The 24278-nt window shown below is 54.7% G+C and overlaps 6 protein-coding genes across 6 annotated transcripts; 5 read left to right on the plus strand and 1 right to left on the minus strand.

Annotated features, from left to right (window-relative positions):
• Positions 1-2454: 2454 nt before the first annotated feature.
• Positions 2455-5184, plus strand: J4E86_008555 (uncharacterized protein; the record flags this gene model as incomplete). Its single annotated transcript, XM_051449066.1, has 3 exons — positions 2455-2560; positions 2629-3006; positions 3059-5184. The coding sequence occupies 3 exons, from the start codon at positions 2455-2457 to the stop codon at positions 5182-5184; spliced, it is 2610 nt and encodes an 869-aa protein (XP_051299485.1).
• An 816-nt stretch (positions 5185-6000) lies between these two features.
• J4E86_008556 (uncharacterized protein) lies at positions 6001-8137 on the plus strand (the record flags this gene model as incomplete). The annotated part of the gene is made up of 2 exons (XM_051449067.1): positions 6001-7454; positions 7504-8137. The coding sequence occupies 2 exons, from the start codon at positions 6001-6003 to the stop codon at positions 8135-8137; spliced, it is 2088 nt and encodes a 695-aa protein (XP_051299486.1).
• Positions 8138-8644: 507 nt separating this feature from the next.
• On the plus strand, positions 8645-11160 carry MEF1 (Elongation factor G, mitochondrial; the record flags this gene model as incomplete). Its single annotated transcript, XM_051449068.1, has 3 exons — positions 8645-8853; positions 8919-10206; positions 10255-11160. The coding sequence occupies 3 exons, from the start codon at positions 8645-8647 to the stop codon at positions 11158-11160; spliced, it is 2403 nt and encodes an 800-aa protein (XP_051299487.1).
• Positions 11161-16049: 4889 nt separating this feature from the next.
• J4E86_008558 (uncharacterized protein) lies at positions 16050-17946 on the minus strand (the record flags this gene model as incomplete). The annotated part of the gene is made up of 5 exons (XM_051449069.1): positions 16050-16221; positions 16279-16332; positions 16396-16768; positions 16875-17497; positions 17561-17946. 5 exons carry the CDS (start codon positions 17944-17946, stop codon positions 16050-16052), a joined length of 1608 nt encoding a protein of 535 aa, XP_051299488.1.
• A 1631-nt stretch (positions 17947-19577) lies between these two features.
• On the plus strand, positions 19578-20371 carry J4E86_008559 (uncharacterized protein; the record flags this gene model as incomplete). Its single annotated transcript, XM_051449070.1, has 2 exons — positions 19578-20147; positions 20204-20371. 2 exons carry the CDS (start codon positions 19578-19580, stop codon positions 20369-20371), a joined length of 738 nt encoding a protein of 245 aa, XP_051299489.1.
• A 2099-nt stretch (positions 20372-22470) lies between these two features.
• J4E86_008560 (uncharacterized protein) lies at positions 22471-23339 on the plus strand (the record flags this gene model as incomplete). Its single annotated transcript, XM_051449071.1, has 3 exons — positions 22471-22885; positions 22971-23106; positions 23156-23339. The coding sequence occupies 3 exons, from the start codon at positions 22471-22473 to the stop codon at positions 23337-23339; spliced, it is 735 nt and encodes a 244-aa protein (XP_051299490.1).
• Between the last annotated feature and the right edge of the window lie 939 nt (positions 23340-24278).

Here is a 24278-nt window from a genome sequence, read left to right on the forward strand (position 1 = left end):
TTGGCAAGCGACACAAGGGCAAGGGGTGCCTCATCTGGTCGAACACCTGTAGGATGTCGTAGTCATCAATAATCAGTAGGGCTGAGCTCGGGGACCTGCAGATAGATGCATGTGCAGAAACGTGGAGTGGAAGGTCAGCAACCCGTTCCAAAGACGTTTTCGAAACGGCGCACTGAGCTCAGGGAGTTCAAGGGAACCTTGGAGGGCTTGAGAATAGCCGACCTCAAGACGCAAAAAGAATATGCGGCCGCCCGATAGCCCGCGAGGCGCTCACGATAGGCGCGGCCACTGGATGGGCGAGTGTGGGTTGTGGGTCTCAGCAAACACGAATTCACATTACAGCGGGACCGCGGGAAGAACCGAAAGCACGTTCTGTCCAAGGCTCCCATGAGAAGCGCCCGCGAACTGCTGCCGGCCGTTGCTGTGCCTCTGACGAACTGGAGCTTTGGAGATCAATCCCTGACGTGCTGTAGCAGTGTTTCGCAAGTGCGGTACCGCGTCGCTTGCAGCTGCATCGGATTCGACGGCACCTGCAACGCAGACCTGTGTGGGTGCAGCAATGCCGCGCTTTACTATGTAGGTATTCTAAGTAAGGGCATAGCCAAGCCGTAGATGACTAGAACATGCGTTTCGGTAGGGCATCATACAAAGAATTTCTCGGTTCGACAAGCGGTCACGTCGTACCAGAGAAGCGTTCGTCTGACGCTGCAGCGTGGCCTTTCACACAGCCCCAACCTCGGCATCCGAACTCACCAGAATCGATAAACAGCATGCACCAAGCCTCCTCACCCCAACATCGTCACTCATTGCAATTCATTCACCATTAAACCGCGGAAAGAGCACTCCGCACCGTGTGCCCGGAGAATAGCAATAAACATTCTGGATCGAAGTTGGGTATGGTCCATTAAGAATAGCAACTGCTCAGTACCCCAACGAATGTGTTTCGGTACCCACCCAGCTGGTCACTCTGTTGAACCAACTGTCGTGTGCCCCGATGGTCCCGAGGTCCTCTCCGAGTATACTGTATGCTTCCAAGGTTTACAACCATCGTAGCAGGCGCGTTCGCTTGGTCCCCAACTCGCTGAACATGTCGGATCAACTTCGGGCTTGCATAGCTACCAGACCCAAATCATTCGCGGAACTTGGAGTTCCGCTATGGCCTTTTGCTTTCGTTGCACGAACATTCGAAAACGTCCAGCCTGTGAGCCTCAATGCCACAGGCGGTTGGGCGACTTCTCACGAGTTGAGTACCTCTGGCGTCTGATGATTTAATAATCACGTCGTAGGTGCTCATTTTTGTGAAGCGAAACATTGGGTTTGTGTTTACCGCTCAGCACTTCAAAGGGGCAAGGTTACTCTTCCACGGCACCGCTTCCAGTTGTCTCCCTACTCGGCAAGATTTGCCCCGGGGCCTTGATCGATGACTCGGATTCGAGTCGAGCCAGCAGCCCGGTTGGTGTATGCTAAGATCGCATCCAATACTCCATCTCGGTACCTGCTACTTTGCATAATGCCGGTGTGGTTTGAACATGAGATCATAGGTCCACACGCGCGGTGGTTGGCGGAGAACAAGCTCGATGGGTGTGCCGGAAGCAGAAAGGGGATACGCCAGTGCAGCCGAGGTCGCCTTGCCCCTGTCCATCATCACGATCCTCCTTGTCGTCTTCATCTCCACCCCGCAACCCCTTCATCCACTGTCCGAGCCAACGGGTATCTTGATATGTGATGGGACCATTGATGTGGCTGAAGACGAATACATTCAGCTACGATCATGGCTTCGACGCAACGTGCCGCATGACTGCTATGGCTGCACGTGGCGCATTGGACAAAGCCTTCGCAATCTACACTCGATCGGATCGGATCGTGGTGCACCTATACAGGCAGCTTGTAGGAGACCGCCAGCTTGGCAATACAACGACTTTGTACCCCAGTCTTGGACTTAGCACTCTACACGAGATACGAAGATCAATTCAAGACCAATCACTTTGAATATACATTAGGCATGTACTTTTCTTCGTGAGCGAGGACGTTTCTCTTTGTACTTTCTCTGTTAAGAAGAGTTGGGTTGTCTCAGGCGTATGGCGCTGCCCCTAGCGGTTGTGTAACAGCTGCAGTCCCTTCCGAGATTGTCATGCGCCTTTTGAGCATCCGATCATTAGCCGGCCTAAATCCTTGACCCCAGCATTGAGCCTTGACGCACGACAATACTACTCGGTCTTATGCCTGTTTCCGTCATGCGCGTTACCCACCGTGTCTATCACTATACAACACCATGGCTAGTGCACGCTTAGTTTTGGTAGAAATGCGATATCCATACCGGCTTGGTGTTGCGGGGTTGGATTTGGCTCAAACAGGGGCTCTTTATACAAAGGACCGTGATCTCCTTCCCATGCCTAATTGTAGGCTACCGTCCTCCTTGACGCTCACTCGCTGATCTACAGTCATTCCTTCATCATGATTCCCTCTCTTGTCCTATGTTTCTCTACGCTCGCCGTTGGTGCTGCTCTTCAGCGACGTGATCCTGTTCCAGCTGGATATGTTGCGGCACCATATTACCCAGGTAAGTTATCGGAGATAACATCGACCGACTAGTTTTGTACCGAGCATAGCGATACTGATTCTACATAGCTCCCCATGGAGGATGGGCATCGGACTGGACTGAGAGCTACCGAAAGGCATCTCTTCTTGTTTCGAACATGACACTTGCCGAAAAGACCAACCTCACAGCCGGTAGTGGAATCTTCATGGGAAGATGCGTCGGAAACACAGGCAGCGCAGAAAGAGTAGGCATCCCTCAGCTCTGCTTGCAGGACGGACCTCTAGGTGTCAGGAACACGGATCACAACACTGCCTTCCCTGCCGGCATCACGGTGGGAGCCACATGGGACAAGGATCTTCTCTATCGTCGTGGTGTTGCGATCGGCGAAGAGTTCCGTGGCAAGGGAGTAAACGTTCATCTCGGACCGTCGGTCGGTCCGCTAGGACGTAAACCGCGTGGCGGTAGAAGTAAGTGCATCCCCAGAAGCCAGCCTTGATGGTTGAGCTAACAGAGACAAAGACTGGGAAGGATTCGGCTCAGATCCTGTTCTCCAGGCTTTTGGTGGAGCTCTTTCCATCGAAGGCATCCAGAGCACGGGCGTCATAGCCACAATCAAGCATCTGATCGCAAACGAGCAGGAAGAGTACCGCATGTACAACCTGGTCAAGCCTGGCATTTCATCGAATTTGGACGATCGCACGCTTCATGAGCTCTATCTTTGGCCATTTGCTGAGGGTGTACGTTCCGGGGTTGGTGCCGTCATGATTGCTTATAACGCTGTCAACGGAAGTGCATGCTCGCAGAACAGTTACTTGATCAACGGTATATTGAAGGAGGAGCTCGGTTTCCAGGGCTTCGTCATGTCTGACTGGCTTGCTCAAATCTCCGGTGTCCCTTCGGCGCTCGCAGGACTTGACATGTCCATGCCTGGAGACATCCACACCATTCCACTCTTTGGCAACTCTTACTGGATGTACGAGCAGTCGCGTGCCATTCTCAACGGATCTCTCCCAGTGGACCGCTTGAACGATGCTGTCACACGCATTCTTGCCACCTACTTTAAGATGGGCCAGGACCAGGACTACCCGCGACCCAATTTCGATGCCAACACTCAGAACGCCGAGGGTCCTCTTTATCCAGGCGCTCTTATCTCGCCTCAAGGTATCGTGAATGAGTTTGTGGATGTTCAGGGCAACCATGCAGAGGTCGCTCGTGAAGTGGCCCGCGATGCTATCACACTCTTGAAGAATCAGGACGGCTTGCTACCTCTGTCTTCCAACGGTACCCTGAAGATCTTTGGCACAGACGCGGAGAAGAACCCCGACGGGATAAACTCGTGCGCGGACCAAGGATGCAACAAAGGCACACTAGGAATGGGATGGGGATCTGGCTCAGCGAGATACCCCTACATGAACAGCCCGATCGACGGCTTCAAGACCAGTGGCGCCAACTATCAGTTCTTCAACACGGATGCCTTCCCAGGAAACTCGAACCCATCGCCGAGCGACACTGCCGTCGTCTTTGTGACTGCAGACTCTGGCGAAAACTATATTACTGTTGAGAACAATCCAGGGGATCGGACTTCTTCGAACCTTAACCTATGGCACAATGGCGATAAGCTTATTAGGGACGTAGCAGCCAAGTACTCCAACGTTGTGGTTGTGGTACATACCGTCGGTCCCATTCTCATGGATCAATGGCACGATCTGCCTTCGGTCAAAGCGATCCTCTTCGCCCATCTGCCTGGCCAAGAAGCAGGAGACTCACTGATGCAGGTTCTCTACGGCGATGTGTCTCCATCAGGCCATCTGCCGTACACTCTGCCCAACTCTGAAGATGATTACCCCCAGTCTTTGAGCCTTGTCGGATATCAGATTGGGCAACCACAGGATACCTTTACCGAGGGTCTCTACATCGACTACCGTCACTTCCACAAGGCCAATATCACACCTCGGTACGCCTTCGGTCACGGACTCAGCTACACGTCGTTCTCATTCGCCAACGCGACCATTACTCCAGTAACTCGGCTTACAGCCGCGCCGCCAGCTCGTCCCGCGAAGGGCGAGACACCCACCTACTCAACCGCCATCCCTCCGGCTTCCGAGGCGTACTGGCCAGAGAACTTCAACCGCATCTGGCGCTACCTCTACTCGTGGCTCGACAAGAACGATGCCGATGCCGCAGCCAAGATTGGCAACTCGACTTCGACATACCCATACCCCACGGGTTACTCAAACGAGCAGAAACCTGGTCTACCAGCTGGTGGCGCACAAGGAGGAAACCCCGCTCTATTCGACACGGCATACGACATCACCGTCAGCGTCACCAACACGGGAAGCCGCGCGGGCAAGGCCGTCGCACAACTGTACATCCAGTTCCCCAACGAGAGCACAGTCGACACACCCGTTATTCAGCTTCGTGACTTTGAAAAGACGAGGGAACTGGAGGCCGGGGCTAGCCAGACGCTTAGCCTGAGGGTCACAAGAAAGGATCTTAGTGTGTGGGATGTAGTGTCGCAGAACTGGGTGATTCCTGCTGTTGGCGGTGATTATGGAGTCTGGATTGGTGCTGCGTCGGATGATTTGCATCTGAGGTGTGGGACGGCGAGTGGAAGCTGTGAGGGTGATTTGGACAGTCCTGTGTAAACTGCGTTTAATGTTCTGAATTCGATACCCATTCGATCCTGCTTTACCAACATGTCCGGCTGTTCAAGCGCTGCTCTATGCGTCACGTTTAGGTGCGGGCTCGACGAGGATTGAGAAGGAGGATCATCGCTGATTGGCCACAGCCAGGAAATTACGAGGGAATTGCGCCCGTATGCGACATGATTGGCGTGGCACTGACGTTTCATCCGTGGCATTCGCGTGCAGCTGCCAATGGCATCGGAGCCTTTTTCTTTTTCTCGCGTGGTGCCGACGGAGATAGTCGTTGTCGGCTGCCAGACGATGCGGCATTTGCAATGAGCGGTGTATGCAGTGAAGGGAGGACTGGCGGATGTGCAGCGAGAGCCTTCCAGGGGCTGAGGATTGAATGCAGAGTCGAAATGAAAGATTATACAATGCATGTGCAGTGCGCACTGTTGTGCTGTGCTGGGCGAGGGCGAGGCCAGACGTCACTGGAGCTATGATGCTTTGGGCAGTTGTCTTGGTTACTCGGGAGCACCAGCGACTCCTTCCTGCTCGACCGACGTCCCCAGGGGTTCCCCATTGTCACCGCCCTTGTTCCTGAACGCGAGCGTGACAGCCGCCCGACAGCCCTTGACCCGCATTGTTCATTGTTGTAAGTTGCAGCCTCCCTGTGCAACGCCCGAGAACCCTGTCGCGCCGCCATCACTGCGTGTACATAAACAAATTGGCCGGGTTTCAGGCGCGGCCACGGCCATCTCCCACGTATCCTATAACACTCTGCTCCCACGCCCGCCGCCCCAGCACCACTGACGCTCGCCTCGTCCCACTGCAGCCATGTCCAACGGCGTGCGCAACCTCCGCGCCATGTTCGAGAACGGCAACGCCGCTGCCTCGCCTGAGCCCCGCGGCCGCTCCCCGACAGACACGGCAGCCGCGACCGACGGCGGCGAAGAGCGTCCCAAGTCCAAGGTGCGCGCCTCGTTTGTCTCGGTCGAGCCCACGCCCGCCCACGCCTCGACCGACCTCGGCCAGACCAAGGGCACGCCCTCCAACAGCGTCAACGCGACCCGCCGCGAGAGCTTCCGCGTGAGCCACGACAGGACCGACGAGCTGGCCGAGCTCAAGAAGGTCGTCAGCGAGGAGAAGGAGCAGCGCCGCCAGAGCATCGCCATCCCCGAGGCCGTGCCCGAGCAGGCCGTCGCGTCGCGCGAGTCCTCCATGCCTGCGCCGCCCATCCGCGACGACACACCCACCAACATGCCCAACCTGGGCTCCATCATGAAGGGCTCCGACTTCCCGGAATCTGCGGCCGCCGACATCGCTGTGCCGGCTCCGGAGCTGGAAGAAGTGCCAGTCGACGAGACACCAGCCGAGTCCACAGAAGAAGCAGCGCCTGCCCAGCCTGCCGAGAACCCGGACAAAGCTACTACAGGCGCGCAGGAGGATGTCGCCCTGAGACCTGCCGCGCCCACCGAGGAGGCTGTCGTGGACGAAGACAAGCCTGCTCTGCTGGACGCTGCCGTCGATGACGACGCCGTTGTTGCTGAGGAGAACGCCATCGCAGAGGAGGCCGCTGTCATCGAGGAAGCTGCCATTGCAGAGGAAGCCGAAGCTGTGCAAGCTGAAGCTGCTGCCACCGAGGAGCCCTCTGCCCCGGCCCCAGCCGCTGCTCAGCCCGCCGAGAATACAGACAAGGCAGTGACGGGTGCTCAAGAGGAGCTTGCTCTACGACCTGCTGCGCCTGCCGACGAAGCCGCTGTTCCCGACGCGACCGCTCCTGCGCCGGCTGAAGCAGTAATGGCCCCGAGCACCGAACCTGCTTCAGAAGCAGCCACACCTGTTGTAACCAAGGCCAAGGCCAATGGAACTCCTGGGCTCAAGAAGCCCGAGATCAGGAAGCCCGCTGCCATCTCGACTGCCAAACCTGCCAAGGCTCCCGCCGCCCCTGCCAAAAGCCCGCTACCTAAAGCAGCACCCAAGACCCCTACGAAACCCAAGACGGCCGCACCCACCATCAAGCCTAGTCCAGCTGCGAAGACCACAAAGCCCGCAGCCCCAAAGGAGCCTGTCAAGGCCCCCGTTGCCAAGGCCCCCGCAACAAAGGTTCCAGCCGCAAAGGTTCCAACTGCTAAGACCAGCCGCACCTCTCTGCGACCTGCAACATCTGCGTCCTCAGCGACGGCACCCACTGCTGCTGCTGCTGCCTCCAAGACCAAGCCTGCGGCCGCACCTGTGGAGAACAAGAAGCCTGCCATTCCCAAGCCCACTACTTCCGCCCCCCGCAAAAGGTATGACAGAGCCACGTGGGACAATGCGCCAATGCTAATAACGCTACAGCACGTCCCCAACAGGCTTTAAGAAGCCAACCCCAAAGTCTCCTACTCGTCCAGTCGGTTTACCAACCCGTCTGACTGCGCCGACGGCTGCCTCGGCTGCCAAACATGGCGAGGAGCCCAAGGTCACACGCAAGCCCTCCACCAACACCCGTCCTACACCCAAGGCCCCGGCACCAAAGACTTCGCGCCCTTCCATCGCACCCCCTGCGCCCAAACGACCTGAATCGCGCACCTCAACCGCAAGTGCTGCTCCTAAAGGAGGCTTCCTCGAGCGCATGATGCGACCCACGGCCGCCAGCTCCAGCAAGACACACGATAAGCCCCATGAAAAGCCGTCATCACCACCGCGTAAGGCTCCTGCCGCTTCCAAGATCGGCACTCTACAAAAGGGGAAGAAGAAGGCGGAAGAGGTCGTGTCCAAGGCCAGGGCAGTGGTTACGAACGGAAATTCTGAGGAGCACAAGGATGGAGATGAGCCCGCAAAGGAATCTGAACATGGCGATCGGACAACCGAGGAGCCTATCGCCAATGAGCCAACACACGAATCGCACAAACCAGCCACTCCAGTTCAAGAGGTAGACTCGTCAGTTGCAGAACTCCAGACACCCAACTTCCCAGAGGAGACCGTCCGGTAGACGAGGGCCATTATGCCTCTGACCTAGGCGTATACAATTCTCAAGTCGTATTCCGGCAACACTTGGTCAAGTCTTAGGTTGTCGTACCATGCCATCTTGCACAATTATGGGCGATATTATGTGCGCGGAGCTGTATGGCTCCCATCTTCTTTCACTTCTCAACAGCATTTTCTGGAGCGATTGTTTGGCGTAACTGATATTCGGGCGGATACCTAAGGACATGGAGCGGAGGTGGGTTTGGATAGGACTATTGCGTGCATAGTTGTTCTTTAGCGATAGGCTTCGCAGAATCTGGCAGACATCACTATTAGATTACAATCCCATTCTTCACTCCAAGATGGCTTTCTGTCTACTTGTCCACTCGTGCAATGCCTATGGTAGGGTGGGCGGGCACACGTCGACACGTGACTGGCACCTCCGCCGAAACTCCGATGGCCCAACTTTTTCCTGGCGGGCAATTCGACATTGCGAAGCGACAGCAGACCCCGCGTCGCCCCTTTGTTCAAGATGAGGGTTCAGTCTCTTTTCCGGGCGCAATCACTTGCCACGAGCAGTCTTCGCTCTTCAGCACGCTCGGTTGCGACGCCTTCCCGATGCGTTCTTTCGACCATTGCGGCAACGCGCACGCCCTATACCAACGGCACCAAGACAGACACATGGATAGGGAGCCACACCACGAAGCCACAACGAAGATGGCAGTCTGCGGCTGCGCAAGTGTATGTACTGCCATGTTTGTTCTGTGACGGCGAGAGAACAATGGAAGGCTGATTGAACGTCATAGGCTGGAGCAAGCAAAGGAAGACCCCTCTACCTTGACGCAAGAGAAAATCGTCGAGAACCTAGACCCTGTCGAATGGGAGCGACTATCGCGAGTGCGAAACATCGGCATCGCAGCACACATCGACTCCGGCAAGACCACCGCCACCGAACGCGTCCTCTTCTACACCGGCCGAATCAACGCCATACACGAGGTACGCGGCAAAGATGCTGTGGGTGCCAAGATGGATTCTATGGATCTCGAGCGTGAGAAGGGCATCACTATCCAGTCTGCTGCGACCTTCTGTGACTGGATCAAGAAGGACGATGAAGGAAAGGACCAGAAATACCACATCAACTTGATTGACACCCCCGGTCATATCGACTTTACAATCGAGGTAGAGAGAGCACTGCGAGTCCTTGATGGAGCCGTCATGATCCTGTGTGCCGTCAGCGGAGTGCAAAGTCAGACCATCACAGTCGACAGGCAGATGAGGCGGTACAACATTCCAAGGATTTCCTTCGTGAATAAGATGGATCGTATGGGAGCTAACCCGTGGAAGGCTGTCGAACAGATCAACCAGAAGCTTCGCATACCGGCTGCGGCTCTCCAAGTACCCATCGGCCGCGAGGATGGCTTTTTGGGTGTTGTGGATCTGGTCAGGATGAAGGCGATTTACAACGAAGGACCCAAGGGCGAGACCATTAGGGAGACCGACGAGATACCTGCGGATATTGTTGAGCTCTGCAAGGAAAAGAGGCAGAAACTCATCGAAACACTTGCAGATGTCGACGATGAGATCGCAGAGCTTTTCTTGGACGAGCAGGAACCGACAATTCACCAGATCAAGGCTGCGATTCGACGAGCTACCATCTCCCTCAAGTTCACCCCGGTTATGATGGGCTCTGCGCTTGCAGACAAATCCGTCCAACCAATGCTCGACGCTGTTTGCGACTACCTACCAAACCCCTCCGAAGTCGAGAACATGGCACTGGACAAGAAGCGAGCAGAAGCACCGGTCAAGCTGGTATCATACAACTCTTTGCCATTTGTCGGTCTGGCTTTCAAGCTAGAAGAGAGTAGTTTTGGACAATTGACATACATCCGTGTGTACCAGGGTACGCTCAGAAAGGGAATGAATGTATTCAACGCGAGGTCAGACAAGAAGGTCAGGATACCGAAGATTGTGCGCATGCACTCCAACGACATGGAGGAAATCCAGGAAATTGGTGCTGGAGAAATCTGTGCCGTGTTCGGTGTTGACTGCGCGTCTGGAGATACCTTCACTGACGGTAATCTTGGATACACCATGGTAAGACTTTAAGACTATTGTTATCATATCTTCAAGCTGACACGATAGACCTCCATGTTCGTACCCGAACCCGTCATCTCCCTATCAATCAAGCCCAAGCACACCAAAGACACACCCAACTTTAGCAAAGCCATGAGCCGCTTCACGCGCGAAGACCCTACATTCCGAGTCCATACCGACCCCGAATCGCAAGAGACCATCATCTCCGGTATGGGAGAACTACATCTGGACATCTATGTCGAGCGCATGCGCCGCGAATACCGCGTCGAGTGCGAAACCGGACAACCACAAGTCGCCTACCGCGAGACAATGACCAAGCGCGTCAACTTCGACCACACGCTCAAGAAGCAGAGTGGTGGGTCAGGAGATTACGCGCGAGTAGTCGGCTGGATGGAGCCAAGCGAAGCTGCTGGTGAGAACAAGTTCGAGCAACAGATTTCCGGAGGCACCATCTCCGAGAAGTTCCTCTTCGCCTGTGAAAAGGGCTTCATGGCATCCACAGCCAAGGGCCCGCTTCTCGGCCATAAGGTTTTGGGTACTTCCATGATCATCAACGACGGAGCTACCCACGCTGTCGATTCCTCGGAAATGGCCTTCAAAATGGCCACCCAGCAAGCTTTCCGCAAAGCTTTCCAGGCCGGTGCGCCTCAGGTACTTGAGCCGCTTATGAAGACGACCATCACGGCGCCGAATGAGTTCCAGGGTTCTGTTGTTGGTCTTCTGAATAAGCGCAATGCTGTTATCAACGATACGGAGATTGGTCCGGAGGACTTTACTGTCTATGCGGATTGCAGTTTGAACAGCATGTTTGGTTTTAGCAGCCAGTTGCGTGCTAGTACGCAGGGTAAGGGGGAGTTTAGCATGGAGTTTAGCCATTACAGTCCCGCGCCGCCGCAGCTGCAGAAGGAGCTTGTGGCAAAGTATGAGAAGGAACAGCAGGCTAGGAATGCGTAAGATTAGCCTCCTAAGCTCAATCGGAGTTGAAACAGGATAGGGGCCGTGGAAAAGCTCGGTGTTGGTACAACGAGCTCCCTGGATGATTCGAGGGCTGATGACATACATCGATTTATCTGCATTGGCGGACGTCTGGCGTATTCTTGTGGGATTGGTAGAAAGGTGTAGAAGTATTGTACATGTAATGTTGTAAACAACGCCGCCATATGACGACGAATGATATCCCCTCAACAGCTCCATCCAGCTCCATCCAGCTGCTTCTCCGTCTTCTTCTTCAATTCAACAAACCCAGGTAGAACCAATGTAACTTACCCCTTCCTCCAAAACCTACTCAACGTCCAACCCCGGCCTCATCGTCTTCCTCACAAACGCCCTCCTAATCGCAAGACTAACCTGCGTCCACCCCACCACTTCATTATGCCCTCCATACCTCACAACCTCCAACTCCACCATCCTATCTCCCTTGTCGTCCTCGACCTTCTTATACGCAAAAGCACCCCTCTTGACCCTATTCGCCCCTTGAATCGTTCTCCTCTCCTCCTCCGCCACAACCCCTTCTTCCGTCAGCATTTGCGTAGCCAGTGGTTGGAACAACGCTTCAGATTCCCAGTACGTGATATCCTGGTCGTTTCGTGCGTGCAGGAGAGTAATGTGGAAACCGGACTTGTTGGCTGAGGCGGTGGAGATGAGGGCGCGTAGGCGGGTGAGGGTGGGCCAGTGGTCGACGATGCGAGTGGATAGATAGTTTGCTATCCTGGGGTAGCCTTGCAGTGGTTTTAGGATGGGGAGAACGCCGCCGATTTTGTAGGTCTTGAGGAGTTGGGGGAGCGAGGTGAAGGGGGCTACTAGGACGATGCCGGCGAAACCTTCAAAGTTACGGGATGGTTTGAATGTTACAGATGGGGATGTAATGGCCAATGGGAGGTGCTCGGAGGTGGAATTGGTGAAGTAGAGCGCGCTGGCGGCTGTTACGGCGGTGCCGAGGCTCTGGCCCAGGAGAACGGTGCGGGTGCTTGAATGAGAGAGGTCCGAGGTGATGTAGGAAATCAGGCTTAAGGCGTCGGCTATTAGACCGCTTTCAGTGGGGATATGCGGGGAGTGTGTGAGCGTGGAGAGACCGAAGCCCCGGTAGTCGCAGGTTACGAGGTGAGTTTTTGGGATGCCAGAGACGGAGCGGTAGGTTGAGGGGCGGTAACCTTGGGCTATGTGGCCAGCGTTCTGTTTGGGTGGATTAGAATGAGTGATAGACAAGCTGGAAATATTAAGAAGAGTTAACGGTGGATTAAGTGACGGAAGAATGAGGGAGAAACCATGTAAAACTAAGAAAGAAGAGTCGATATGGTCTTATCATATCTCAAACTCTCATCTCAGACTAAAGACTCTCGAAAGAAAGGGACAGCATGCCAAACCGAAAGTCAAGAATCGAAAGAAAGCACAACCTACACCATGAAAGTTGACCACAACCCTACTTTCCGGGTCGCTGCTCAACAGCTTCTCTCCTATCGTTCCCTTCAACTCCTCTGCAACTTCCCCCGAAACAGCAGCAGTAAAAAGCTCATGTTCATTCTCCAGATAAACATCTAGAGGAAGTACATGCCAGCAAAAGAGCTTCTCTTGATCCGCTGTAGTAAGCCAAAAGGGTTGTACTTGCCCCTCTACACATGGGTACTTAGTACAGCGATAGAACAAGCCGAGGAAGAGTTACAGATGCACTTACTCGCAAAGCCGAATTCTTCAGGATTCGTCACGTTGTGGTAGAACCCCGTGTGAAATTTATGGGCATAGAGAGCGCTGAGAAGACATTAGAATCGACTCCAAACATCATCTCATCTGTCATGATGAGAGCAAAACGTACTGCCTTTGTACCGTGGGATTGACCAATAGGCCCACAAACGCGGCCCAGACAATGCCTAGAATGGCAAATGTCCAGTACGCTTTTGTAAAGATGGCTTTGAGGTTGGGCATGATTTCAGTCACAGGACGTGGTCTTGCGCTGCCTAGATACTTTATACTGTCGGGAATGTCGACGCAGAGAAAGTACTGCGACCGTAGCACTGGACTCAGGCAAAGCAAAAAGGATTATGGTGACGTTGCGGAAATGGAGCGCGCGAAGGGCACAGATGCATGGAGATAGGCAACTGCGGGTGATCTAACCGGGACAAGCAGGCCGCAGCGAAGATCTTGGCATCGGAGTTGAGCGATGGCAGCTCCGGATCTCATGTGTAACGAAGAGCATGCTTCAGACAATACCGTCTCACGTATCTCGCAACCGTATATCAATGACACGCGATACCGGAGCAGAATGTGTGTAGTTTGACGCTAAGAAATGGGTATCATTTGTACTCATACACACCGCAAGACTATTCCAAGGTTTCCACAATATCGGCACACGTTCAGACGATCTCATACAAGACTCTTCTTAGGCCGTCCAGCTTTCTTCTTTTCTGCCATACTACTGGCAGACCCACCCATCCCTCCCATGGCGACGTCCTGAGTCGGCGTTGCAACCGCAGGCGTCACGTCGCCGCTCCTAATTCTCTTCTCTGGCAACTCATCGCCGTCTTTGGGCAGTCTGAAGGCTAGATACGTCTCCTCTGCCCTTTTGCACTTATCAAACACCTCGTTCATGTATTTCTCCACGACATGCGGTGGTCGTATCGAGCGCGGCAAGGCGCTTGCGATTTCGTCGCCTTCATCGTGCTCGATTAGTAGAAGGACAGTAACTGGCTGGTAGAATTCAATGTTGTCTATCTCGTTCATCTCGTCAAAATCTTCGATTCGTTGGGGCGGTTTAGGCGGCACGAAGGTTGCCGAGGGGGCTGATGCGGCGGGTTGTATGGACGCAAAAGCAGGGTTGGTGGGGCTGGGTGTTGGTATGATGGCATTCGGTGGGGGTGCGCCAGGCATAGCATTAGTCGCAGTACCGAGAGTCGGAATCGGCGTTGGCATTGACTTTTGAGCAGAGGCAGACGGAGGTTTGACGACTGGATCCGGCCTTGGCTTCATCTTGGTGATGAGGAAGGACAGCTTTGCGCCTGTGCCATTGGGAAGCCATTCCATGAAACTATACGAAGGGAAGTAAAACTTGTCTTCGCTGCCATGGACAAAACTGAAGACCAACGGGCGATATGTTGTCCTCGGGGGTGGGTTGTAGGTCGATAGCTGCGGCGGCGGGTGGTATTGCGGCGGTTTGCTGAAGTTGTTCGGATAGGGTGGATATGGCTGTTGTGTAGACGAGGGTTGCTGCATCTGTCCCTGGGGCGGGACCGGACTGTACGGCTTGGGCGTGCTGGGCTGCAGAGGCTGCTGGACTGGCTGGACTGGCTGGACTGGCTGGACTGGCTGGACTGGGCGGGGAAGCGGAGGAGGAGCTGTGTGTTTCGGTGCTGGAGGCGGCGGCGGCGGCGGCGGCGTAGGTTTGGGGGGTTGCGTTGGCGGAGTTGGTTTGGGCGCTTTTTCCTCCTTCTGCCTGGCCAGAATCGCCGTCAATTCGTTGATGTGTGTCTGGAAGAACTCGAGCTGCTCCTTGCTTGCCGAGCCAGCGGCGACTATCTTCATGACAGCCTTCAGCTCGGGATCTGTTCCTGCTCTCGCGGCGAGCATGTGTATGACGGGATCGGGGGCGGGGGCTGCGGGGGCCTGAGGCGGAGGCGCGGCCTGGACAGGTTTGGGGGGCTGCGGTGGGCGTGGCTGGGGTTTCTGCTGTATCGGCTGGCCACCCTGGTATTTGGTGTGTTGGTTGGGCTGGTTGTGGTTTGGCCAGGGAGCATAGGGCGATGGCGCGGGAGCCTTTTTCTGTGCTGGTCTGCCCACCTCGCGCGGGCCGTAGAGGCGGATAGGCAGCGTGTGCGGCTCTATGACGAGCTTCACACTCACCCTGTCGGCACCGACCTGGGGGAAGTTCTTGAGCAGCTCCTTCTGTCTCGCCGTCTTGGCCTTGTCCTCGTCGGTGCGGTCGGCCAGCTTCTTGGGCTGGTTGAAGTGGGCATGGAAGGTGCGGAAGTTGGCGCCAGACAGCCAGACAGCCTTGGAGCGCTCGAAGGACGTCTCGAGGACGCGGCTCTGCTGGATCGTCTGCCATTCGCTCGATGGAAGGTGGAGGGGCTGTGGCTCGCGCAGTGTGGGCAGCGGCGCGCCGTCGACCAGCTGGAGGGGCAGCGTCTGTCGTGGGGGCAGCGGCGCGCCCTCAGCAACGGGCGTCGAGGGTGGCGCGTCTTTGACGGCGAGGCTGGTCCGCTTGCGCTTCAGGGCGGCTTTGGCGGTTTTGGCGGGCTTGTCGTTGGGCGTGTCGGGGGCAGCCGGGGCGGCGTCTTCGCGGGCGCGCGCCCTCGTCGAGCGTCGGGGCTCAGACATGTCGTGTGCGGGTCGTGGCCATGGCCATGGTGTCGTGCACAAGGCTGTTGCTGTTGCTGCTGAGTTGCCCTGACGCGCTCCGGTGCAGCGGCGCGCTAGCCTCCGGCACTCCAGGGCTGCCTCACGCTCGCTGACGGCATGCGCTGCTACTTCGGCCTTGGCTGCAGGCTGCGAGATAAGCCCGAGCCTCTGTCCACAGCCCGGGTCGATATCCTTGCCTTCATGCAGCCTGACTCCGCTGACTCCGCTGCCTCCGCTGCCTCCGCTCGCCTCACGCTTCAGTCCAGAGCCATGCCATGTTGCAAGAAAGCAGACGAGCACGGGAGTTGGTGGTGGAATCAATCAAATTGTGCCTTCTACTGCCTAGTCGCACTAACCAAAAGAGAAAAGGAATGTGCCCTCAAACTGGAGAATGGTCCTGCTTCGCGCTTTCCCCTTTCTTTCAATCTGTTGTTCAATCTGTTCTTCGATCGAGTGCTTCCTGCTCAACGCCGTCCACCCCAACATGCTGCAGTAGCGACGCGAAAGCTCGCGCATTAAGCCTTCGCAGCATCCTTCCAGCGGGGCTTCAGCACAACTCTCCACTTGCCATCATGGAACTGCATCGTGATGAATTGCCGGAGTTGGATCTGCTGGTATCCAGCCTCCTCGAGGGCAAAGCGAGAAAGAAGATTGGCCGAGACTGTGCGCATCTCTGCGTATGCGAAGCTGGCCATGCATGTTAGTGCGCTGCCGCAGCAGAAGATGAGGGATAAGGTAACATACTTTTGTCCGATACAATTGTGTCGGCCGTTGGAGAATGGAAAGTAAGCATCCAGACTACAATCTCACATCAGAAAATGTCCACATCGAATATCTCGTCTCATCACCAGGGCGACTTACTCAGGTTCGGGTGCGTCCTCTCTTTCCTCACCTTCCAGCCACCGCTCCGGCCAGAACCTCTCCGCCTGAGGCCAGTACCTCTCATCACGATGGAGCGCCCTGTAGCTGGCCGACACAATCGTGTAAGGCGGAATCTCGTTGCCGTTGATGTTGTGGCCTTGGTCTGTGGTACGGCGACCCAGTTCCGAGGCAATGGGGTTCATGCGCAGGTTCTCCTTCAGACAGGCTTCGAGGTAGCGATATTGTGGGTCTGTGCGCACCGTCTTTGAGTCTAGGATGGGGTCATTGGGGCCAAGGACGGGAAGAGAAGCGAGTAGCTTTTCGAGAGCGGTGGGGGTTCGTGCGAGTTCCACAAACAGGCATGCCATGGTTCCTAAGGCGCCTCGTTAGCTACTATGATGCGCGGTGAAGAGGGAAACTTGAAGGCCGCAACCTAGGAGCTAAGGAGTGGCAATGGGGCATGGATGAATCTAACGTACCAGACGTGGTTTCCGATCCAGCGAGAAGGAGCTCAGACATCTGATCGATGATGTCCTGGTTCGACATACGCTCTCCCGTGTCTGGTCGCGCGCCCTCGTCCAACATGTGCTGGAGGACATCGATGCGTTTCTTGTTCTCGTGTCCTCCCTGAGCTGCCGCGCGTTCGTCGACGAGTTCGCAAATCGCAGACGTCATCTCCTTGGGCCAATCAACCTCCCACTCATATCCCATGCGCCTGAGGAATCTCTTCACAAAGACCAGCCCATACCTCTTCGCCTGACCATTGAAGATGGCGTCGGGAATCTTGCTCCAGCGCTTGTCCCTGCCGGACAACAGCTTGCTGGGATCGAAGATCTTGTCGATCTGCCCGAAGCCCTTACCAAATGACGACTCGCCCATGATGTCTAGCGCAAGACAGTGCAAGTCACGCATAAGGTCAGTCTCGAAGTCGCCGTTGGGGTTGGACTTGGCATCTTGAGCGATAGCCTTGTCGACTTCAGTGTAGTAGTTGCTGAGCAAGATCGATGTGCACGCTTTGAAGAACGTGTCTAGCTTGTCGACAGAAGAGACAGTGAAAGCTGGGCTGAGGAACTTCTTGAGGTTGCGGTGGGGAACGGGGCGGCTGTGGGTTTTCGGCGTCAGCTACCGTCGTTTTCGCAAGGAAATACGGGAGACTGATACTTACATCTCTCCAAAGAGACCGGGACTTTTTCTGTCTCTCGAGATCTCAGCATACATGGTAACCTTGGGTAGATCAATCGTGAGAAGAATCTGCTTCATAGCTCCCTTATCAGAGATCCAGAGCTGTCTTGGTCCCAAACGGATGACATCGCCGTACTGCTTGTGCATCTTCTCGACATATTCGTGGATCGTGCCACGAGCGAAGAGCCATCGCAGATGCAGGGCCGTATAGGGCGCATACCACGGTCCGGGGAAGCGCTCAAGGCCAGTCTTTTTCGTAACAGATCGAAGGTAAGAAAAGCTGATCACTATGGCCAAGAGACTTGCGACTATATTGCGCGGGTGCATCTCGATGGTGGAGAACTGCTCTGCAGAAGGGAGAGAGTCCATGGTCGGCATGAGATGCCATGGAAAAGTTGGAGTAGAGACGTTCATTGTGAGCGATCAAGGTAGATACGATGAAGAGGTTTGAGATGAAGCGTTGGATTAACGGCTCCTAACGTGGAAGTGGCGTCTTATAGTCAGGTCGTTTGATCAATCGCTATAATACTCTCCCGAAGTCACTCCCCCTGCGATCCCGCCAATTTCACGCACGTTGGGGATCGCCGTGGTTAGAACCTGGAGACCCTCAAAGCTAGGTTGATACAGAGTCCCCAGACGATTGCCATACACTAGTTGCTAGATCGCAGGCTGATCAGTGGAGGGTAAACTAGACCCCCACAAGTCTGGTACCGAAAACCGACCGGCAGTAGGGTAAATGACTCAGTGAATATACCGACTCTTTCAACGAGACTACAGACAAGTTTTAACCCGGAAGCATCATGGGCACAAGTTTCGTCGGCAATGCGACTAGACTTGAGGCTGTTGAATACGACGGATCTCAGCCTCAGTGACGTAGCGTAGTGTCGATTAACTTCAAGGACTGTTCGCCCTATGCACGTAACGTCAGTGCATGTGTTTCTAGCTTCATTCTCTGTTTGACTTCGCCCACGTTCCTCGTCATATCCAGGTAGATACTTCGGCAGTCGGCCGACGCTAGCTAGACGGCCGGTCAGAGTAAGCTGACTGGTTTTCCGTGGCTATTGGGTGCTCAGGACTTGGCTTTTTGCGTCGTCTTATCTCAATCGGCACTTGTTGCACCAAACAAGTAGTTGCCGTAATACGGTAACATCCACTGACATGTGACAAACCCCACGAGGATGGTGTTGACTTTGGGCACCGGGCCTGGGTTCAGGTCATTGGGGATCGCCCCCAGGTCGGTGAGAGATTGGTGTGTGCTGACAACACGGTCTATGTGCGCGTGGTGTCGTACTCTAATTACATCCGGTCTATCCTCTTTGCATCGTAGCCCACAGACCACGAGTCACCTCTGATTATCGCAATACTAACGACACGAACGATGCCAAAAACTATCTTCGCATAAGGAACACCAGACAATCAAGGCGACTGGGATGTAGGAAGCCTGGTTGCAGTGATCTTGGTATTCGGCCCGCACCGCTGCAGCTATCATGAGGTATCATGTTGAATGAGGCCGATGAATGCCATATGCGTTATTCGGAGATATGGGTGTGTGAGATGAAGGACTTTGCCCTAGCTGCATGACTCTAAATTCTTCCATGCTACAGTTGTGTAGTGCAGTCACCAAGGGTGTTGAGTTTGTATTCAGCCGCGTCAGCAGCTAGATGTGTTATCATGCCGATGGAGCGGGCCGTATCGGGAGAATAGCGAAACTTTGTTAAGACAAAGTTCCAACGGCGGGAATGCAGTACCGATGCAAAGCAAAGTTCCGGAGAGAACTCCGCTGCCTCCATTGGAGTGCGAGGCCCCGGGCAAGATGATGTCTTTCGCCCACGTAGAGCAGGTATATCGAGGTGCATAGTATTGACCCAGCCGTTGTCTGAATACCCTCTTAGTAATCATCACTTCAAAAGTAGGCAGGTTTCCCAGACAATCCTCGGACCGCCAATATATCATCATCGCCGATATCTCGTACTTGTATCACGTTGTCGTATCTTCCAATCATGGCTCGGGAAAGGATTCTGCTTGCCGGCGTCACAGGATACATTGGGGGCAGTGTGCTCCACCAACTGCTTCGCAGCAAACATGCAGCGATCAAAGACGCTGATATTACGTGTCTCGTTCGAGGCCAAGAAAGAGTTGCACAGCTCCACGCTGCGTTTGGTGACAGGGTCAAGGTTATCGGCTTCGAAGGTCTGGACGATACTGACCACCTTGTCGAGATAGCAAGTCAGTACGACGTCATCTTCAACATGACGCTCGGTTATCATCTCGCCAGTGCTGCGGCCTTTATCGAGGGTCTTTCGGTGCGCCAGAAGTCCACTGGCAAAGATGCTTGGATGGTCCACACTTCAGGTGTCTCGAACCTTGCGGACCAGCCACTCTCGGGTGTTCACGTTGAATCCAACCCCGATCTGGAATTCGACGACTCGAGGGACAACATCTATGCGTATGAGAAGTCGCGCAACACAGTAAAAAAGTACATTCAACGCACAACGGAGCTTGGCATGATAGATGCTGGACTCGAGTCAGGCGTGAAGACTGTCGTTCTCATGTCTCCATTGATCTACGGGGTGAGCGACGCCTCCCCGCAAACTGCGGCCCCGCACAATATTGACACCTCGTCTAGGTTGGAACGGGCTTGTGGAATAAGCGTAGTCTGCAAGTTCCTCGATTGGCCCGAGCGGCGATCTCTGAAGGGGAAGCCATCGTTATCGGTGACGGCAAGGGTGTGTGGGACAACGGTACTATTACCGCCGAATCTCTGTCACAAACGCACGCTGATCTCTTGCTCTAGTTCATATCGAGGACCTGGCAGAGCTCTACGAGCTGGTACTCGTGGAGATCTTGTCAAAGGGAGGCGCTTCTCTGCCCAAGGGGAAACAAGGCGTTGTTTTCAGCGCACATGGGCGTCACACGTGGATCGAGGTGTCGCAGGCGGTTGCAAATGCAGCATTCGACGCCGGCGTAGTCAAGAGTAACACGGTAAGGTCTGTTTGTCTCGCCGATGGAGCCAAACTCTTGACTGGTGGTGTTGAGCAAGTTGCTGAGCTGGGATTCGCAAGCACATGCAGGACTCGCAGTGAAATCGCTAAGAGACTGGGTTGGTGCCCCAGAGCAGGACTCGAGACGTGGGAGCGAGGCTTCGTGGAAGAGGTTAGTGCGCTATCGAAGCTGTGAAGCGGAAGCTGTCAAGCGGCTCGATGAGTGCGGAGGCTAGTCGGTGCGAATACGGCTATACGGACCCATGTTGTACATAAGCTAGCCAAGATAACACATGACGTGCTTTGAGACGAGAGACACAAAACGATGGTGATGTTGGCGATGCCTGTTGACTGCAGGACAGCGTCATCCCAAACGTGCATCGGGTCAAAGGGAGATATCGGGCACGCTTGGCGAGAAGACCAAAGTGTCCGGTGTAGATAATGCTACCCAGGTGAGGTGGCCCGTGCGTGTCGGAATACCCCATACGACATTCTCGTGCGTTCTCGCGCCGGCCGATTAGGTTTGCAGCAACGGCATGCAGAGAATCGAGGTACAGCCTCACTGAGCATGGCCGCCGAAAGTTAAAGTATGGTTAAATGGACGACGAAGAGGCGAAGAGCCGAGGGCGCGTGGAGGCGCACAGGCGGTAGAGATTACCGAGGCGCCAAGTCGTTTCGGAGCTAGTTCCAGGGTCCAGCAAATGTGCCTGAACCCTTTTTTTCCTGCGACCACGACATCGGGACCCCACAGTGGTAGCATTAGTCTGCTTGCTACCCAGACAAAGACTCCTCCCTCCTGCTTTCTATGGCTAGGATGCGTCTGTTGAGCATACGGGCCCTCGCGCCGTGAGATAAGCGTGGCAACGGACGCCATGGCGTGTAAAAAGCCGTTTTGAGCCGCCGTGTTGCGCAAACTCAATCTCAAACAGTTTCTCCGGTACTTATCAATGGTATATACATGGTTTGGATAGCTAGGCCAGAACCTGCGATATGAAAACCGCCGAAACTGAGCAAACACTCCTGGTTCCATGTGGGTCGCTGACGCGAATGAGATCTGCAGTCTTGTTCACGTTGGGTACGAGATTGGCAGCCATGTGTAGACCGTTCCAACGGCCGCCCAGCCCTGTCGAGTAAAGGAGCAATTACGCGGACGCCGTTTGGTTGCTCTTGATCTTTCACACCGACTTTTGCGCGTAAACGGGCCTTGCGTGCCGCTCCAGCATTCCATCCCTCGATTTTATCGTCGGGCCGCTCTAGACTAAAGCTTTGTCTCCAAAGCTAAGTCCAGGACTTACCTAGGTACTTTCCGCAACACTGTACTCCACATAGGGGTCCAATCTGATCCACTGAGCGTCTTCGTCTTGCCTTGTTGAGAACGCACCAAGGGCCCTTTAGGACTGTGCAGCTTTGTCGTCTGAGTAGATAATCGTGCCCTCTCCCTTCCTCTTCCTTTCTCCGTCTCTCTCACATTCTTCCTCCACCACCCACCATGAGTGCAACCACAACCCAGACGCTCACCTCGCCGGACATGGCACCGGTTGGAGATGCCTCTGTGCCCGGAATCAAGGCTCTTCGAGAAGCCATCCCAGAAAAATGCTTCGAACGCTCTCTTCTGAGATCCCTTTCGTACGTTGCACGAGACCTCGTGGCGGTCAGCGCCTTGTTCTATTCTGCCGTCTGCTTGACACGTCTTGAGTCGTCTTGGGCCATTCCGCTCTGGGTCCTCTACAGTTTTGTCCAAGGTCTGTTCTTCACAGGGCTTTGGATTTTGGCCCACGAATGTGGCCACGACTCCTTCTCAAGCCATCTCCAAGTCAATGCGGCAGTTGGTTGGGTCCTTCACAGCATTCTTCTTGTCCCATTCTTCTCGTGGAAGTTCAGCCATTCCCGTCATCACCGTTACGCAAACCACATGGACAAGGACACCGTCTTCGTGCCCAACCGCAAGCCAACCTCCGAGTCAAAGGCCGAACAGAGCTTCTTGACACGCCTCGTGGACCACGACGCGGCGGATACACCCATCGTCAGTCTCTTCACTCTGGCGATTCACCAGCTCTTCGGATGGCCAGCCTACATCCTGATCAACGCAGGAGCTGGCGCACAAAGCCTTACCAGAGGCCGTCGATCCACCGTGCCGACCTACAAGCAAAGCCATCTCGATCCCACTTCGCCCGTCTTCACTCGTCAAGAGCAGCCATACGTCCTTCTATCCAACGCAGGCATCGTGGCCGTCTTTGCAGTCCTCTATCAAGTCGCTCAGACCCTAGGCTACCGAAACACTTTCTTCTTGTACGGTCTTCCTTACCTCTGGATGAACCATTGGATCGGTAAGCATCTTTTTGGCCCAACCGTGTAAACAGCATTCACTAACCATGCAAGTCGCTATCACTTATCTCCACCACACGCACCCAGAAGCGCCTCATTACGAAGATGGGGCCTGGACTTACCAGAAGGGCGCCATGTCCACTGTGGATCGCGAATTCGGCTTTATTGGACGCCACATCTTTCACGGCATCATTGAATACCATGTCGTGCATCACATCTTCCCGTAAGTAGATTCGCTTTAACTAGTGTTGGATCTGAAACTGACAGCCCAGGCGCATTCCCTTCTATCACTGCGAAGAGGCTACGTTTGCCATTGCGCCGTTGCTTGGGGACAAGTACATTGCGCAAAAGAAGACATCTTTCCTCGCGGACCTATGGGAAGCCTTCACTACTGCCAAGTACGTGGAAGCTCGCCCCTCGAGCGAGCCAGGAGTAGTGCATTGGGCCAAGGCCTGAAAACTTCACACCGCTGTCCCGCATTTCTGAGGAAATTTGCGCCGCTAGCCGCATTCGGCCAGGTCTGGCGGACACACTCCACGGGGGGTAGATATCCCGAATCGAAGAGCGGTACACTTAGATACTTCACACAAATCAAAGGGTCTGCAGTAAGGGTCGCTTATAACATGGGCTTGATGGCTGGGATGAAATCGATGATGGCCCCGGAGTTCGTCTCAATCCTGCCGATCGCCACGGCACGAAATAGGGGTTGGTCCCTCTTTGCCACCATGCCACAATCGGTAAGCGACGGTAAAATGCCCTTGGATTTGTGCGGTTACACAAGTTGCTATCAAGTTTATAATGACACGGTCATTTCAATAGCTGACATGAGTATCTGGATCATGACATCATAAGCTCAGAAGCCAGCTTCACATAGCTTTCATAATCTTACTATTCGTGCTCTATCGCTTTGTACACCTCTTTATCGCTTCTGTTATATAGAGCAGCTAAGTTCCTGCACAACGCGTCACTGCCTTAAACAGGTTCCAAAGCTGAGCAATGCAACCTTCCCCCATGGCACCTGGGCACTATCGACCATTCCTCAAACCGCGAACTTATCGAGCTGTATCGACGAAAGCTCGTTCTGTGGCTTCGACCAAACAGCTAACAGCTTCACCAGCGACATGGGGTTTCCGACGATAGTGTGCCAGTGCAAAGAAGGAGTCGCACAACATTCTGTCCGACCGATAGCTTTGCGAGTCTTGGCTCCTGCGAAGGATATACTTGGCATTCAAAGGTTCTGGGTTGATATGGGGTCGAATAACACGCGCAATGAAGACATATTTACTTCTGAACTACTAACCTGCCCTGGGGCTTAGTCTCTCTACTTATGAGCGCACCACACTTCGCAAACACCAAAGACATTCTTTGTATCGCCCAATCGTTCTGCATCTAGGC

Source organism: Alternaria arbusti (genome assembly GCF_024043155.1).
Source record: "Alternaria arbusti strain BMP 1465 chromosome Unknown scaffold_14, whole genome shotgun sequence".
NCBI lineage: Eukaryota > Fungi > Ascomycota > Dothideomycetes > Pleosporales > Pleosporaceae > Alternaria > Alternaria arbusti.